The sequence below is a fragment of the Taeniopygia guttata genome, chromosome 3, assembly GCF_048771995.1.
Source record: "Taeniopygia guttata chromosome 3, bTaeGut7.mat, whole genome shotgun sequence".
NCBI lineage: Eukaryota > Metazoa > Chordata > Aves > Passeriformes > Estrildidae > Taeniopygia > Taeniopygia guttata.
The window spans coordinates 49,627,189-49,643,671 of NC_133027.1; the positions used below are offsets into that span (position 1 = coordinate 49,627,189).

The 16,483-nt window shown below is 37.6% G+C and overlaps 1 protein-coding gene across 1 annotated transcript in view; it reads left to right on the forward strand.

Moving 5' to 3' along the window:
• Nucleotides 1-16,483, forward strand: part of NT5DC1 (5'-nucleotidase domain containing 1) — a 128,062-nt gene that overhangs the window by 86,354 nt on the left and 25,225 nt on the right. Inside the window, exon 8 of the mRNA XM_002191640.6 lies at nt 1,701-1,798. Coding sequence (XP_002191676.5) covers nt 1,701-1,798 — 98 coding nt within the window. The remainder of the gene's footprint in view (nt 1-1,700; nt 1,799-16,483) is intronic.

The following is a 16,483-nucleotide window of genomic DNA, read 5'->3' on the forward strand; positions in this document are numbered from 1 at the left end:
TTTAGGTTGGAAAAGACCTTTAAAATCATTGAGTCCAAGCATTAACCAAGCACCTCTGTGTTCCCCACTAAGCCATATCACCAAATGCTACTCCATACATTATTTGAATGCTTCCAGGGATGGTGACTCCACCACCACCCTAGGCAGACTGTTTCAATGCCTGACCACCCCTTCTGTGAAGAAATATTTCATAATATCAAATCTAAACCTGCTCTGGTGCAACTTGAGGCCATTTCCTCTCATCCTCTCACTTGTTAATTGTTATTTGTTGTACTGTGGAAATGCTTACTTTGTTTTGCAAATTCAAGCTTAATTTACCTGTGGATTGATTATTTGCATCAGATGCTAATTTGAAAAGTTTATCTCTGTTGATACTTTTCACCTGAAATAAGAACCTCCCCCCCCCCCCCCACATTTGCTCAGTGTCTGGAATCTTCCACATGGAAGCAAATTTTAAAAACACATAATTGTAATATTTGATACTGCTTCTTTTAAAAAGGCAAAGGTTTACATATGGTCACAAATGGAGAAAAATTAGACAAAACTAAAGTTTCATTAGAGAAAGGAAATTTAAATTACTTTTATTTCAAGGCTAGAATGTAATTTGGAGTACAACCCAAAAGCTGTCTCTCACAGGGAGAGCATTCAGTTTTTGATATCTCAGTCCCATGGAAGATCATTAATTATTTGAAACTGATATAGTTAACTGGTTTACTTCCAGCAAACATCCTCTACTGTTGATAACATTTCAGTGCCTGTGTCCATCCTGGACTTGCCATCTGTGATTTCTTTGTTCCATGCAAGAGTATCCGTCATTTTTTGGATGTTGCAGGCAATGAAGTCACCTAAGCAATGACATATTTCTAATAAAATAAAGTACATCATAGATGAGGAATGTTTTCTTATATATCATGCTGACACATTCAAACCCATTTAAACTGATGGGATTTCCACAGTTCAGAAAACAGTCTGTATATATGGACCCAATGATCTTCAAAAAATCTGAGTTCAGTTGTGGGATACAGCTGGCAGATGAAGACTTGAAGCTGGTCGCTGTTTATTTGTAGTCAAACGTTCTCCCTGGAACCGGCAGGGCGAGTGCAGTGAGAGCAGCCAGCAGAGTCTGAAGAGGGAATTCAGCTATCAAAATGATGTTTCAGTTTTGGAATGTGTGAAATTACAGTCTAGTTTTCCTTGGAGGTAAATTAGATCTCTGTTGTCTGCCAGGGGCATCTTAGGGCTGTGCATACCTTCAGTATGGATACCAACAGTATGAGCACCTGTGTTTAAGTGTCTTCAGTTACTTCTTACCCCCTACTTCAGATATTCTTCTTTGAAAAGAAAATCCCTCATTTACAACTTTCTGTCCATGTCTGTGGACAGAAAGTTGTAAATGTTGTGCATATGTTGCCATCTCAGATTGAAAAAAAATGTCATCTGTTACATGTTCTCCTGTGTTCAAGGAGCATCTTTTTACAAATAATGAGTGTTCCCAAAGACCACTCACTGTGAGTTTGACTCTCTTTTGACAACCTCAGGAAAAGAAGAATAATAGTGACGTTGAACAAGCATTGAAAAAAAAGTGACAGAAGCAAGTGCCTTAAAGAAATACTCTGATATTTTCTTAAGTCTTACAGAGTATTTCATGACATCCAAAGTAATTTTTTAGTTTGATTAATCACATTTACTTTACTTCCTAGGAATGATTTCGAAGAGTATTTTGACATTTTGATCACAAATGCTTTGAAACCTGGTTTCTTCTCCCATACACCAAACCAAAGACCTTTCCGAACTCTTGGTAAGTTGCAGCTGTAAGTCCCTTCTCATCTGCTTACCATTATGGAAAAAAAAAAATTAAGGCAACTGAACATTGGCAGTGGGGTGGGAATGGATTAAAATTCTGTTAAGATGGAGGAGCACTGAGAAATTAAAAAATACAGTGTTGAGGACAGAAGGCAGAGCTCTGATAGTAATTAAAATTACATTGGGCCTCAGATATTTCATCATTAACGAAAAAGAATCTTTATTGTGCTTACAGGGTCCTGCACAGGAAACAAAATTTAGTTCTGGGAAAAAACAAAGCAGAAATGTTTAAAAAAATTAAAGGAAATTAGGAGAACTGTACAAATAAAATTGTAAAGCTGAAGGAATGAATTTATGATGGAAATCTGACAGCATTAAGTGTGCTTATTTTGGCTAAATAATGACAGAGCAGGTGAAAAGGAAATGCCCCTGTAGTCACTTAATTTAATTAAAACAATCTGAAACACTTGGCAATGTTATCCATTAGGTAATTAAGGTTATAACACAGGAGGTTTATAAGAGCACTGTTCATACAAATAACAATGTAACATTGCTGAAGACAGTTAATTTTTCCATATTTTGGTAAATACCTTTATGGTTAAGTTACCCAAAAATTATAGCCAAAATAACTTAAGTCAGCATACACTGAGCCATAGTTCATCATTTTATGACAAGAAAGTCACCAAAAAGAAATTTTGCTTGTGGAACTTCTACAGTAAAACTGAAACAAGCAACAAAAATACAAATTGAAACTATATTTTAATGTTTCACATGTTTATACAGGAAAATAAGAAATATCTTAGGTGTGATTTTTAATGGATATTTCAAATAGTTGCCAAGTTGACAATTTGAGAAAAAAGTAATCTCAGAAGGGAAATTGAAACTATTTGTATGAAAGGAGAGAGGGGAGTAAAATCGTAAAGGGTGAAAAAGGCTTAGTCCTGCAACCATTTGATTTAGTTTTATATAAGGCAAAATGAAAATAAAATGTAATTCACTTTGGATTTCTTTTAAACAACCTGATTAGCCTGACTTCCTGAGGAAATCCTGCTGTGTCCCTCTGTCAGTAATCCAGCCAGCAGCTTTTGGACCTGTTGGACAGTTTCAGTAAATTTAATAGACAGCCAAAAAGCTCCAGGATACTTTGATGAGGTGGGATTTTTTTGTGCAAAAAATGGGCAGAATAGAGGGAGAAGACCAAATTACTGCTCCACTGATAATATGTAGCATTGGCATAATCACCACATTGAATTGTAAGGACCAATTTTCCTGAAGATGTTTCTTTCTCTGCTTTCAAACAGGAACAGCTTTACCTGGAGTCCTATTACTGACTTAGTGGTTTTCATTCGGTTTACATCTTGGCAATGCAAAAGAGCTCAAATGTCAGTCAATCACTCATTATGTTAGTACATTATTAATCCAAAGTAAAATATAGCTTCTGTTCTGGACACTTCACTATTTAAATAGATAAGGGACACAAATGTAACTAAAGCAGTCATCAGATAAAGAATTTGTTGGAACTACTAACCTGGGAGTGTATTTTTTTTTCTTAATTTGTTTGTATTCAAATGACAGTAACTGGTTTCTTCTGAAAGACCAGCCACAACATTCAAAGCAAAGATTTATACACACAGGATGACTTTTTAGACACATGTTTAAAAGTATCACAGAGCTTGTTTAAGATAAGTACATGAAGTTTAAACCATAAAAGTAGGAGCGTTTATATGAGAAAATTTGCAAAATAATAATACATTTCTATAATGTTTATTTTGCTGCCCTACCTCTGTATTCCTCACAGGAGCTGAAACAGTATATGGTGAAGCTTCTAACACATTGATGGGAAGCAGTTTTCCAGTTTTCATAATTTTTAAAGATTTCTTTCATATCAGAACCACTGAAAATTCAAAATTTCAGTTTCTAGTTTTCCTGCTGGCTCTACAGGCTTCAGGCAGAAGAGTTTGGCCACTGTGCTGCAGATCAGGGAGACAAAATTTTCATATTTTTCCTATGAAAAATTAAAAATCTATAAGTGGGCATCGTAGTAAATATTTTCTTTAAGCACAGAGACTAAACTTTTGCTATGGTAATTTGGAAAAAAAAAAAACTTGTTCTAGGAAGAAATGTGTTCAAAAAATGAACTGAAGTAACTGCTTGTCATTGTTACCCATTTCTTCAGGTCTGAGTCTCAGCCATGTTCTTCCAATGATTAGGTCTGAGCTGCAATACATTCCTAGTGATACCATATTTCATAGTACTATAAATGGACTTAAGGATAAGGCAGAAAATATGGAATGGGTTCCTAATTTCAAATATCCCAAGTGTTGCATTGTGTACTGGAGCTAAATGTTATTTATAACAGGGCTTCTGCTGCAGATTTACTGAAGGAAAGGTTTTGAAGTTTACTAATGAGAATAAGAAATTCTTTTCAGTGAATAAGTTCAAAAGGCAATTGTATTCAGTAGGCATTTGAAAGAGAAAAAGAAACAGGACAAGATGACAAAGGAGGCATTGTCTGGAAATGTGATATTGGGTAACAGCTCTGAAAAAGTGGTTTTTTCAGTAGACAAGTAATTTTAGAGCTGATCCATTTAGAAACCATGAAAAATTATTTTAATTGGTCAATTAAGATTGCATCATTATTTCATTTTCATTTCAAGATATGCACCATTTAAAGCAACTAAAACACTGTTTGAAAGCCTAAAAGATTTGTGTGGCTGGGACACTGAAAAGCACAATAATTATTTATTTAATTCGGTACAATTTTCTTTCAAAGTACCATTCTGTTAAGTGAAAGAACAGTTTATATGTGTCTTTACAGATTTTAGACAGCTACACTTATTTTGATCTGGCAAAATGGTTTTATCATTAGGGGTAACTTATGTAGCAAAGGATATATTTTGTAAAAACAGTGCTGTACATAAAAATACCCCCAGGCTTTGCTACCACAATATGAATGCTCCATAACTTACTTGTTATTCATGAGGTTGTATGTTCTTTTACATAGGGAAATTCATCTCATGGTTCTTGAAAGTACTAATAATATCTTGATCTGCAAGGCCTAAGGATCAGGTTGGAAATGTTTGCATAAATCCTTTGTTGACAAGGCAGGATTTTCTTTGCTTTCAACAGCTACATCCAGCTTAAAATAATTTCTCATTCCATGAAGGGCTTGAAGGAATATAAATAGAAAAGACAGTTGTGAATTGTGAATTATATGATAATCTGCAGTACATGAAGATTCCTGTAACATTTGACAACAGAGCTTTCCCTTTATCACATCACTTTTTAATGCATAACAAATTACTAGCCTGACTGCCAGTCCTGATCATTGCCAGATATATCTTTTGCAATCCAAAATTATAATTGAAATGCTAAAGATAACCCTTAATTCCCTGGAAGCCTCTTCTAAGTCTGTATTCACAGGGAAGTCTGCTTGGTCTTAAAGAAGGCTTATATATCTTTTATTTTCAGCTCAAACACAGCTGGCTTTTCTGATCCAGTTTGGTTTTGGTTTGTTTTGTATTTTTTTTTTCCATAAATTTGAAATGTATTGCTGACTGTTCAGTGTCTGAATTTAAAACACACACTTAAAAAATTATGTATAACCTCATGTGTATGTATCTGTACAGGCTGAAAACAATCCTATGGATGGAGTGCCAGTGAATGCCACATTTCAAAGCCTGTTTTCAGTTACACTTCCAGGCTCTCTTCCTTCATCCTGAACTTGAATTTTTGCCCATCTTAAGGTGCCTCTGCTGCAGAATGTAGCTTCCCATTTAAGAAACTTTAAGTCTTCTAATTTTTTATGATTTTCTGGTAACTGCTACTTTAACAGTTCTGTGTAGAAGCTTTTTCCCTCCTTTATTCATTCTTCTCCACTCTTCTAAAAATACGATAAAATTCTATAAGGTGAAAGGACCAATTAGAAAAGAAAATAAGGAGACAGGATAAAAAACACCATACCTCTGGGCTGAAGGCCAGCTTTGTTTATTGGGGACTACAAGACTTCAGAAGGTGGTGATCCCGTGTCTGCTACTTGAGTTTTCTTTTGCCATCTTTTGTGAGCAACTGGGTTTGACTACACCTGAGATGGGCTAGGGGATCCAGCTGGTGGGAAGCTGGGGCATGGGAGGAGGGAGGCAGAGTAAGAGCAGAGCAGTACATGGAAGCATAGAGAGCAAAGAGATTTCACACTGATGGGGTTTTCTGAATTTCATGTCTTTGCTTTTTGACTTCTACTGTTGCCTCAAGGAGGACTTTTGCAATAAAGCTAGTGTGTCAAACATAGCTTAAAATGACGTACCTGTGTACTGGGCTGACTGGGGCTCTCAGCTGGCCCTCCAGCCACAGCAGGGGATGCAGCACTGTCCTCCCACAGGACTCAGAGCTCAGGAAGCCTTTTGCAGGGAAGCCCACAAAGGGCCTCATCTCACATCTCTCAGGAGACACAAGCAGAATAACAACAGCACCAGCAAAGGGCACCTGTGTAATCTTTTCCTCCCACGGTTCAGGGTGTTCCTTTATGTAATGCAGCTGTGCTTGTTGCCATTCTTCTGGAGATGGTGCCTCTTCATATCAGTCTGTGTGGATATGTTCTGTAACAGGAGGCCACATAATAATTCATTTTTGCTGGGAGCTTGTTCCAGAGTGCCATGTAAAGGCTGCACATTATTCAAGAGCTATCAAGTCTATAACCATTTCCCATATCTCTTCTACAAGATGCCTTTATATTGTTATAACATCCCACAGTGCTATATGGCCCTTAAAATCCCTTTTTAAGGGAAATGCTGTTTAGCAATTCTTTAAAGTGTATTGGCACTGTTTTTCATGTGCTTTCCAGCTATTTAGGAAAGAAAAGGGATTATAACTAGCAAGTAATGGTATTTTGTACTCTAGTTTTCAAAATTCAATCTTTTTGTACCTCACAGGATCATGACATTAAAAGTCTCTTTCTGCTCTAATATCAGAAATATGTTCTGTAATAAGCTGGCTGTAGGAAGTCCATGGTTGAAAGGGAATAAAACATCTTATTCTATACCCAAGCCACCACTGAGAAATAATTCCCTACTCTAATCTCAGCCAGGGATTTTCAGTTTTTTCATGATTTCTGAGAAAAAGGAGTTTCTTTTTAAGCAATTGGTTAGTATAGATGATTATATAGACAGATCTTCATATTCAGTGATAGAACCTGACTGGTTTTAGCTTTATAATGAGAAACCAAAAGGATTATGGAAGTACCTTAAGATGCTTCCTTCAGGTGACACCCTCTTTGGCAACATGATTAGTGTCTGACTCCACTTTCTGAAAAGCAGGCTAGGGCAGGCCCATAGGGCTGTCAGTGGCAGGCACATACAAAGAAATTCTATCTAATTTTACCAGGGTTTGTTTTCATACAGATAATCATAATCCACTGGAGAAGCTCAGAGGTTGTTTCAAAAAATCCACAATGTCAGGCTTCTTGGATGACTGTTTCACCTTCTATCCTTTGTTTAAATGATCTTAGTCTAAAACTATCCACTTTGTGTGCTGCCTTTGCAAAGATATCAGCCACTCCACAGATTTTTTTTCTGACAGTGTAAACAGCTGTCTCAGAGACTTCTGGTTTCCTGATTATAATATCAGGAATGTATTTATGTCCTGTAGACAAACATTTTAAAAATCAGCAGATGTTACCATGTAATCAAAGGGATTTACCAATTAATCTTTTTAGGGTTTGCTAGATAATACCTGTGTGTAGCTTGATATCAACACTTTGGGAATCATTTGAGAACAGAGGTGATCATTTCCTAGCATGTCCTCAGTGTTTGTAATTAAGCCATGGGATACGTAAGACGGGAGTCTTTTAACTGTCCTGATGGGTTAACAAACTCTTTTCTAACACTTAAATTTTATTTCATTTTTGATAAACATAGTCTTAGTAGACAGTAACAGACTGGATTTTGGGCTTTATGTGTTCAGTACAAAGCTCTATGTGAAAGCATTTAAATCAGGTGCAAAAAGGAGAATAAAGTTGGGCTTCATTGTTTCTGATAGTTTCCAAAGTCCTTGGCTACCATATTTGATGGTCTCTGCCTCATAAAAACAAATGCTTTGCACAATTTTGTTCCATTACAGAGATAATGAATTAGAAATTGAGGAGACACAATTGATCACTAATTGGCAGTGCATCATTTATAAACCTTTCGTGCAAGAGACACTGCAGTTTGCATTGCAGTGTGTGTGTATCCACTACTGCAGTGACATAGTTAAACTGGTGTCAATTCTTCAGGTTGTGACTCTGTAGTAGTTAGACCATGTGGAAGCCAAAGAATTATTTACAGCACATTCCTTTTGGCAATTCGAGCTGGGAAGCCATTCCTTTTCTTAGGAAGAGGAGTGGAGTGAGTGTGTTTTGTTCTGTTTGTTTGGGGCTGGTTTTTGAATGGGCTTTACTGGTACTTGCTACAGTAGTGCTGTGAGGCCAGATTGTCATGACATCACTTACACAAATTTATTTACACAAGTGGTGGTTTTCACTCAGGCATTTTACAGCACATCAGAAGCTGGAGGTTGAGCAGCAAAGCTCTATTTCTGTTTCTACCAGGAGGGCACCTTGTTGGCCTGACTACAGCAATTCACTGTAAACTTGAAGCACGGGCCAAGGGCTGGGATTTCAGCTAATGCCTGAAACTGGCCAAGGGAGGTACTTGGTTATCAGCTGAACCGGCGAATGGAAATTTAGTTTAGTGCTCCTTCTTGAGCTCCTTTGGCTCAGCCATATTAGCCAGAAGAGTTAATATGGTTAGACACAGGCTAATTCTTTAACATTTACTCTGTTTGCCTAAGCACTGAGGATTATGCAGTCTCATGGTATGTGTGGGTAGGAATTTCCACCCATCCCCTACTGCAAACCTCTATCAATACGGCAATTTCAACCACATTTGAGTTTGGCCTAGCATTCTATGAGATATTACAACCTCAGCAGGCTGGAGAGGAAAAGATGGGCCTATCACTGCCAACAGAGGGAAAGGCCACGGTACAGACTTCCCCTTTATTAGATATCTGAGTATCCATCCATGAGAGCCTAGCTACAAATGACCCAGCTACTGGAAAATCACCCATGAGACTCTGCACCCTAAGAGACTTTCAGTGAATGCAACAGCACAAGAAAACATCATAGGAAGATAGTCCCCATTATTTCCATTGTTGTTCATAAACAACTCCCTGTCTATTTAGGTTTTTTTCTAAAGAAAAAAACTGAACCGTGTTTGAATTAAGGCATGTCTTTGTTGCTGAGTATTGAGATGCATTCTCCAATGCCCATCATTCTTTAAAAGAAAAAAACTTACAGTAAATATGTCAGGCCAAGGTCCTTATATGTTTGCAGTGTTCAAAGTACTTCAGAGGATAAAAGGAACAATAAGTTATTCATCCAAAAATCAAAACAGTGAAAAACTGCAACTTGCTTCTGTATAAAGACAGCAGGGGTTGCTTCAGCTGATTACCTTTGATATTAAATAGTGTGTTTGGCACAGAGCTGATAAGAATATTACAGAAAGCTAGTTCAAAGAAAGTTAAAACTGCTGCTTTCAAAAGCATGGTATCTACAATATTCCTTTTGTTAAAACTGGAAAACATGTTTAGCATATTTGCCAAGTACTCCAAAACAGAATTCTTCGTGTATAGATTATATTTTCATTCTTAAAAGGAGTCGCAGAACTACTACAAGTAACACTACTACAAAATCTCAGCTATTGATTAGATCATGTTCTGTTCAAGGCCTTGAAGGATAAAGCTCAAACCCCTTTTCTTTAAGCAGTTGTGTAAGGATGTGATAAGAGTTGCTTTCTGTCTTCTAGGAGGTCATGGGCAGACAAGATAAACAAAGGGTAGAAAAACAAAAGCACTGGCTTTTTTTTTATTTGAGCTAAGGAACCAAGATACTGAGTGACCTCCCCTGAATCATATCTCTGGCAGATATGCATATTTCCCTAAAATATCTAATGTCCTAATCCAGAAGCAGTGAAGAACTGTAAACTAGTTTGAATAAGGACTTGTCAGTCTTGATTGTGAAAATCCTTTTAGCCCTTTTTAAAGATTTAGCATAATGGAAAAATTTACATTATTTAAATTAATTCTTCTGGATTTCATTTTTATGGTTCATTATTATGTCCTTTGCAATTTCAAGGAATTGGACCCATGAACTTTATGTGTTCTATATTGAAATTAATCAAATTATTTAATTGTTATCCAGCAATTATTTCAAATTATTGAAAGTGATAAGTTCAATTAGTTGTTTATTTTAGAAGACAGCTACATACCAGTCGTTTGTGTTTCATTTTTATGAAAGAAACTTCTTTCACAGAGAAGCATGTCAAATGCCTTTAAACACACACACACACCATGTAATTGGGAGGTCATTAAAAGTCAACATCTACAGAAAATCCTCAGTCATAGTCTTGTGATCACCTTCTGGTGTTGTTTCTTTATCATCTTTTATTTCAGGACACTAGCAGGGAGAACTGTGTTACACTGGATTACACCAGAGAGATAAAGCAGGGAAACAGCCACACTTAGGAAGCCAAATTAATCCAAAAAATGCAGCTTCTTTTTACAGAAGAATGAGCTAAGGGCCTGTCAACCCAACACTCTCCTGCCAGTGGGTGCCCATGGAACATAAATTGCCATAAGCTAAGTCTGTGTTTTCAAAACCAAAGCCAAAATGCCTAAATGACACTTTGTATTCCAGAAAAAACTGTGTTCAGCAAACAGACTATCTGGCTTAAGAAAATTCTTCTCCAAGACATGAAAATATTAAGAGGAGATGATTCTTTCCCTTCCTATTCTCTAAGAAAAACAGACAAGATGTAGAAACAAAGCAGTGAGCACTCAACTTAGACTACATTTATAGAGTGATAATATGTGATGCATAAAAGTGCTTGGGATTTATGGAAGATTTTACACTGAATGTGGAGACCCTCCTGTCTGAAAGATAAAAGCAAATGCATATTTCCATACATGAGCAAGGCTTGCCCAGCCTGTTATTATTAGCCCTGAGATTAGCTCAACTGGTTAGAGCATGGGGCTAATAACACCAATGTGTTTGTTGCAGCATCAGCAGCCATTCTGAAATAATACCTTGTGTTCTTATCTTTATGCTTCCATAGAAATGCTAAATTTTTAGACAGATTATTTGATTCAGTAATTCTAGACTAGAATTCACAATTCTAGAGTAGAAGGGTGAAATTGTGGTTATGAATGTCTTTTCACCTTCATTCTGTTTCCCAGCACATACAAGAGTGCCCATCAAGTGTCCATGACTGGCGGGGGAAGAACTCAATTGAAATTTCAAAAGACTGAAAAGAACACTAGCACAACTCAGCAGCTGTTCTGGCATTAAGAGAACACATATTTCCATTTTATTTGTTTTGTACAATTTTATTATTAGATGGTTAAACAGATATATTTTATTTTGTCCATGGAATAATAAATGTCCCACTGGAAAGCTTATAAATTTATGTAGATTATTACCAGACTCTACTACTGTTTCTAAATAGGATCTTACACCCTTGGTAGCCTATTCAAAACCTGGCTTTTTTACTTGCCAAATCTGTATCAGAGAAATGGATTATTTTAAGAAGCTATTTTTTATATGGAGCTGCAAGCCTCTCACTGTCATGGTTTCACTGCAGCCAGCAGCCAAGCCACTCACTCACTGCCCCACCAGCAGGACTGGGGAGAGAATCAGAGGGTAAAAGGCAGAGAACTCATGGGTTGAGATGAGTTTAAAAGACAGTTTAATAGTGAAAGTCAAAGCAAAAGCTGCACACTCAAGCAAAACAAAACAATTCACAGCTTCCCAGGAGTAGGCAGGTGTTCAGCCATACCCAGGACAGCAGTGCCCCATCACACATAACAGTTGAATTTAGAAGGAAAACTCCATCTCCCTGTGTCTTCCTTCCTTCTTCCTCCCCTCACTTGATGTACTGGGTATGATGTCAAATGGTCTGGAATATCCTCTTGGTCTGTTGGGGTCACCTGCCCCAGCTGTGTCTCCTCCCAGACTCCTGTGGCATCTCCAACTTTCCTTGCCAGCATGGAAGTACTAAAAGCAGAAAGGGCCTTGACTCTGTGTAAGCTCAGCAATAAAAAAGCATTTTTATTTTCGTTACTGTGCTCACCACAAATCCAAAACACAGCCCCCTCCCGGCCTACCTGGAAGAAAATTAACCCTCTCCCAGCGACAACCACCATGCTCCCTGAAACAAAATTTGACTCAGAATTACATTGTAAAAATCAGAGGTCTGTTTTGAAACAGTGAAGTACCAGGAATACATGCAGAAGCCGCAGTATGTAGAAACTGCTCTGGCTGTCTATCATTTATCCTCAGCCACCTCCCACTGCAGGCAATGAAGTTCCAGCAGACCTGGTCCATGGAGGGCTTTGCAGTGCCTGCACTGCACACAAGACTTTGGCCCACTGACCCAGAGCTGCGATTCCTGTTGCAGAGTCTTCACACTGTGTTTCTGCACTGGGGTCTGAATCCCAGCTGAGCTGTGCTCATTGCTAATTACAGACCTGCCGTGCTGCTCAAGAGCCCCAAAGAACCCAAAGGTCTTGCAGAAGTGGCACAGATCCTATGGAAGATGGGGTGCCTGAGGGATATATCAGTACTACAAATTTGTAAACATTGCTGGTCCACTAACACTTAGTGCAAACCTGTGGAAATAACTTCGTATTATAGTTCTTAAAAACAATGTCAAAATCCAAACAGAATTCCTGGAAGAAAGAAAAATTACCAGTGAAATGGAGGGCTTATCAGCATGACTTTGCAGGGCAAAAAACATTCTTTGACATATATAATATGTACGTAAGCAATAAGTGATAGAAGTAAGGAGTTTTATTCACCCTTATTCTCCATGAGGTTTTGTTCATCTTTTTTCTCCATGTAATTGTTTACATCTGTAGATTCAAAAGAAGTAGATGAGTAGACAGAGAACCTCATAAAGAATTACCTTGTGATTTGATTCGGAACCAATTTGGAAATTAAAATTGAGGCAGTTTGTAGTAAAACAAAAATAAAATTTTGTATGGTACATTCCTGGCAGAGAGAGAGCTGGCAGCTGATGCAGAAAGCTTCCCTTCAGCATAGTTTCCATGAATCTGTATGTGCTGGTTTTGATTAAGGAGTTTTAGAGTTCTCTTGTGTGTTCTCCAAAATGTCAAGCTTTTATTAAGGTTAGTCTGTAGAATTGTTTTTTGCAGAAAGCACATTTTGCTTTTTTGATCTGCTATTGGAAGTAAGTAGTGAAAGAAGCCCTAGAAATGAGCTGAGAACATGTGGAGGAATCATAATCAAAGCCTGGGTTGAGATCTGCTTAAGTTTGATCTGACAGCTGATCTCTGCCTCAATTTCCCAGTTTCCAAATACTGCAGCTTACCCTATGTTTATGAAGCAACCAGGAGAACTTCAAAGTGTAAGTAGCAGAGGAGAGCTGCAGCAAAACAGCAGATGTGGATTACACATGAGGTAAATATCAAGTGTGTAGAGAGTCACCTTGTTCAGGAGCAGTTCTGCCTCTCCCACCAAGTCCAAGGAAATAATAGGTCAGAAAATACAAAAATGGACACTTCTTGGCTGCTACGCAACTGTGGGACACTGCATTCTTTAGGTTAGCCTAAGTCCTCCATAGCTAATGTTCCAAAAGGAATTTCTTGCAACCTGAAAGGTCAAAAACCAAAGTGATGTACCGTCCTCTTCCTCACTAGCTTTGTTCTTTAATCTGTCTGTATTATTCACATTGGGCTCCAGATGTCTTAAACTTCAATATGTACGCTGCATGGTATTTCTAGGTAGAGTTAGCAACCCCAAGACCTTTTCTCTTCATTAGCAAACATGTTCATTCTAACTTGATTCTTATCTGCTGTGAAACCACTTCATATATTGTTACTGTCCACAAATTCCAGGTGCCTCTGTGATACTGCCAGACTAAGACTGAATGCTCCAAGATTATTATTTTTTTCTGGAATAATAGTAGCAAGAGATTTTTATCTGTGAAATTCCTGCATAGAGAGATCTGGCATGATGCCTTTGGTTCTGAGAAATAAGGTAAACATTTTCATATAAACACACAAGTGGTTTTGCAAACCATACAAAATGCACAGATAAGGAACTGGGAAGGTAATTATAGATTGGAAGGGGGCCTTGAGGATCATCTAGTTCCAACCCCCCTGTTGTGGACATGGACACCTTCAGATAGACCAGGTTACTCCAAGCTCCATCCAACATGGCCTTGAATTCCTCCAGGGATGGGGCATTCACATCTTTCGTGGGCAACTTGTTCCAGTGCATCACCACCCTCACAGAAAAAAAATTTTCTAATATCTAATCTAAAGCTACTCTCAATTTAAACCCATTTCCCATTGTCCTGTGGCTACATGTTCTTGTAAATATTCTTGCCCCATCTTTCCTGTAAGTTCCCTTCAAGGCTACAGTTAGGTAACTCCAAAGCCTTGTCTTCTCCAGGCTGAACAATCACAGTTCTCTCAGCCTTTCCTCAAAGAAGAGGTGCTCCATCCCCCTGATCAGCTTTGTGGCCTTCCTCTGGACTCACTCCAATAAGTCTGTGTCCTTCCTGGAGATACCAGAGCTGGATGCTGTACTCCAAGTGAGGTCTCAAAAGAGAAGGATGCTGGGGGGGGACCCTGTCAAACCCTTACCCACTGTTGTGGTTACTCCATTACAGAGTCACTAGTTTGGTCAGACAGGATTTTCCCTTGGTGAAGCCATGCTGGCTATCTGGAATCACCTCTCTGTCCTCCTTGTGCCTTAGGAAGTGTCAGAGGAATAATTTCTCTTTTACTTCTTCAGAAGACTCATTACTACGAATCTTTTCACATTAGTCTTCCCTTCAAAGGATAACTAAATGTACTTTGCCAGAAAGGAATAGTTTCCATTTTTAATTGCCATCTCCAGCCCAGTCGCATTGATCTAAGATTTACAGTGACTGTTTCACACGTAAGAACTCTTCCTGTTTGTTAGAACATTCATTTCCTAACATTTTTCATTTTGTTTATTAAATATGAAGTTGTACTGTATCTCAACAGATCCTATGGGAACAAGGCTTCGTGTTGATTTTCATTATGGTGCTACCTGACATGCCTGGCTCCTTAGCAGACTTTAAACAGCTTCTTAAATCTCTGCCAGTTGTTCTAACCCAGTCATACTCTTTGTCCTTCCTTTGAATTCATCCACGACTGTGATCCACAGGGCCCAGACCTCAAGAGTGAACATATCACTTCTCTGTCTTCCATCACATACTCAGACCTTTTCCTTCCCTTCTTTTGTAATGTTTTTATCTAGAAGGAATAATAATAATATAAAATGCAGTAGAGACTGTAATAAAATCATCCTCATTGAAAAAGAAATTGCAGAATCATCATTAGGATTAATTGATGATATGCGAACAGAGAGATATGACACCAAGGGGAGAGTCTAAAGTCAGTGATAGGTCCCAAACTCTTTTAGTGCCTCTTTAAAATTTTATTAAGCAAAGGGAAACAAAATATAAGGCAGAAAATATATCAGGAAAATAATTTTTTTCAGTGTGCTACTGAACAAAACCACCCAGTGTGACTGTGATTATGTTTGATATTCTTTTGTATCTATGATTTTAAACTATTAGTGGCAGTTACTATATTTTCTAAGAGAAAATGGTCTTTAACGATTTAATGTCATCATATTCTAATTAAGTATTAGAGGTAGTGTGTTCCCTGGCAGCCATGTTCAAATGGGCTTAATAACAGTATGATTTTTACATGTGTAATGAAATGCTTCTCAGCTACCATGAGATAAGAAGAATTCTTGGGTCAACAATAGCCAGAACGCCTCTCTCAGTAGTCTAAAATGTTAGCTTTTCTTTCCAGAGAAAAAGAAAGATTATTGTAAGGCATCCAGTTTTCCTTAGAAATACTGGGTTTGGGTGGGGTTCTTCTTTTTTTATTACTAAAGCTGAGCAAAGCTTTATTATCCACTATCTGCAGCTATACTTGTATGGTTACTAACACGCAGAGAGCTGCGTGGGTTCATTTGTTTATTTGTTTTTAATTCCCAAATTTATTTTTCTGCATTTTGAATCTTAATTTAGTCCTTAAAGGTTGATATAAAACTACCCCCCTTCAGAGGCAGCCAATATTTAAAGCTGGAACTTCAGGCGGAATAAATCAATAAAATTAAAGTAGGGATTTGAGACAGTGTAATAAGAGAGGAAAAAAGAATGGAACTACTTATAAATCATAAATCAACCTAGTTGATTTATGATAAGTAGTTTTCATATAAAAGTTAATGAAAAAGTCTATTGTGTATTCCAGGTAAATCAGTGTGGTAACAATGCATGCTCATGTCTCCTATGCAATCATTATTCCCTTTGAAATAACATATTTTAGGGAATTGAAAAAAGGAAAAGCTAAGGACCCTTGCAGCAGAGTCCCTGTATTGTTTTGTGGGGATACATGTCTTCAGAATCAAATTCTCTATTCCAGTTTTCATATATATTTTATACCTGAAGTATTAAGATATAGGGGGAAAAGTTCTTAGTTTTTCTGCAACTGAGGATTAAGGAACTTTTGTTCTTTTTTTGGTCCTTGATGGTTTTTTTTTTTTATGACTAAGGCCAAGGTAAATGATGGCAGGGAGTTTTCC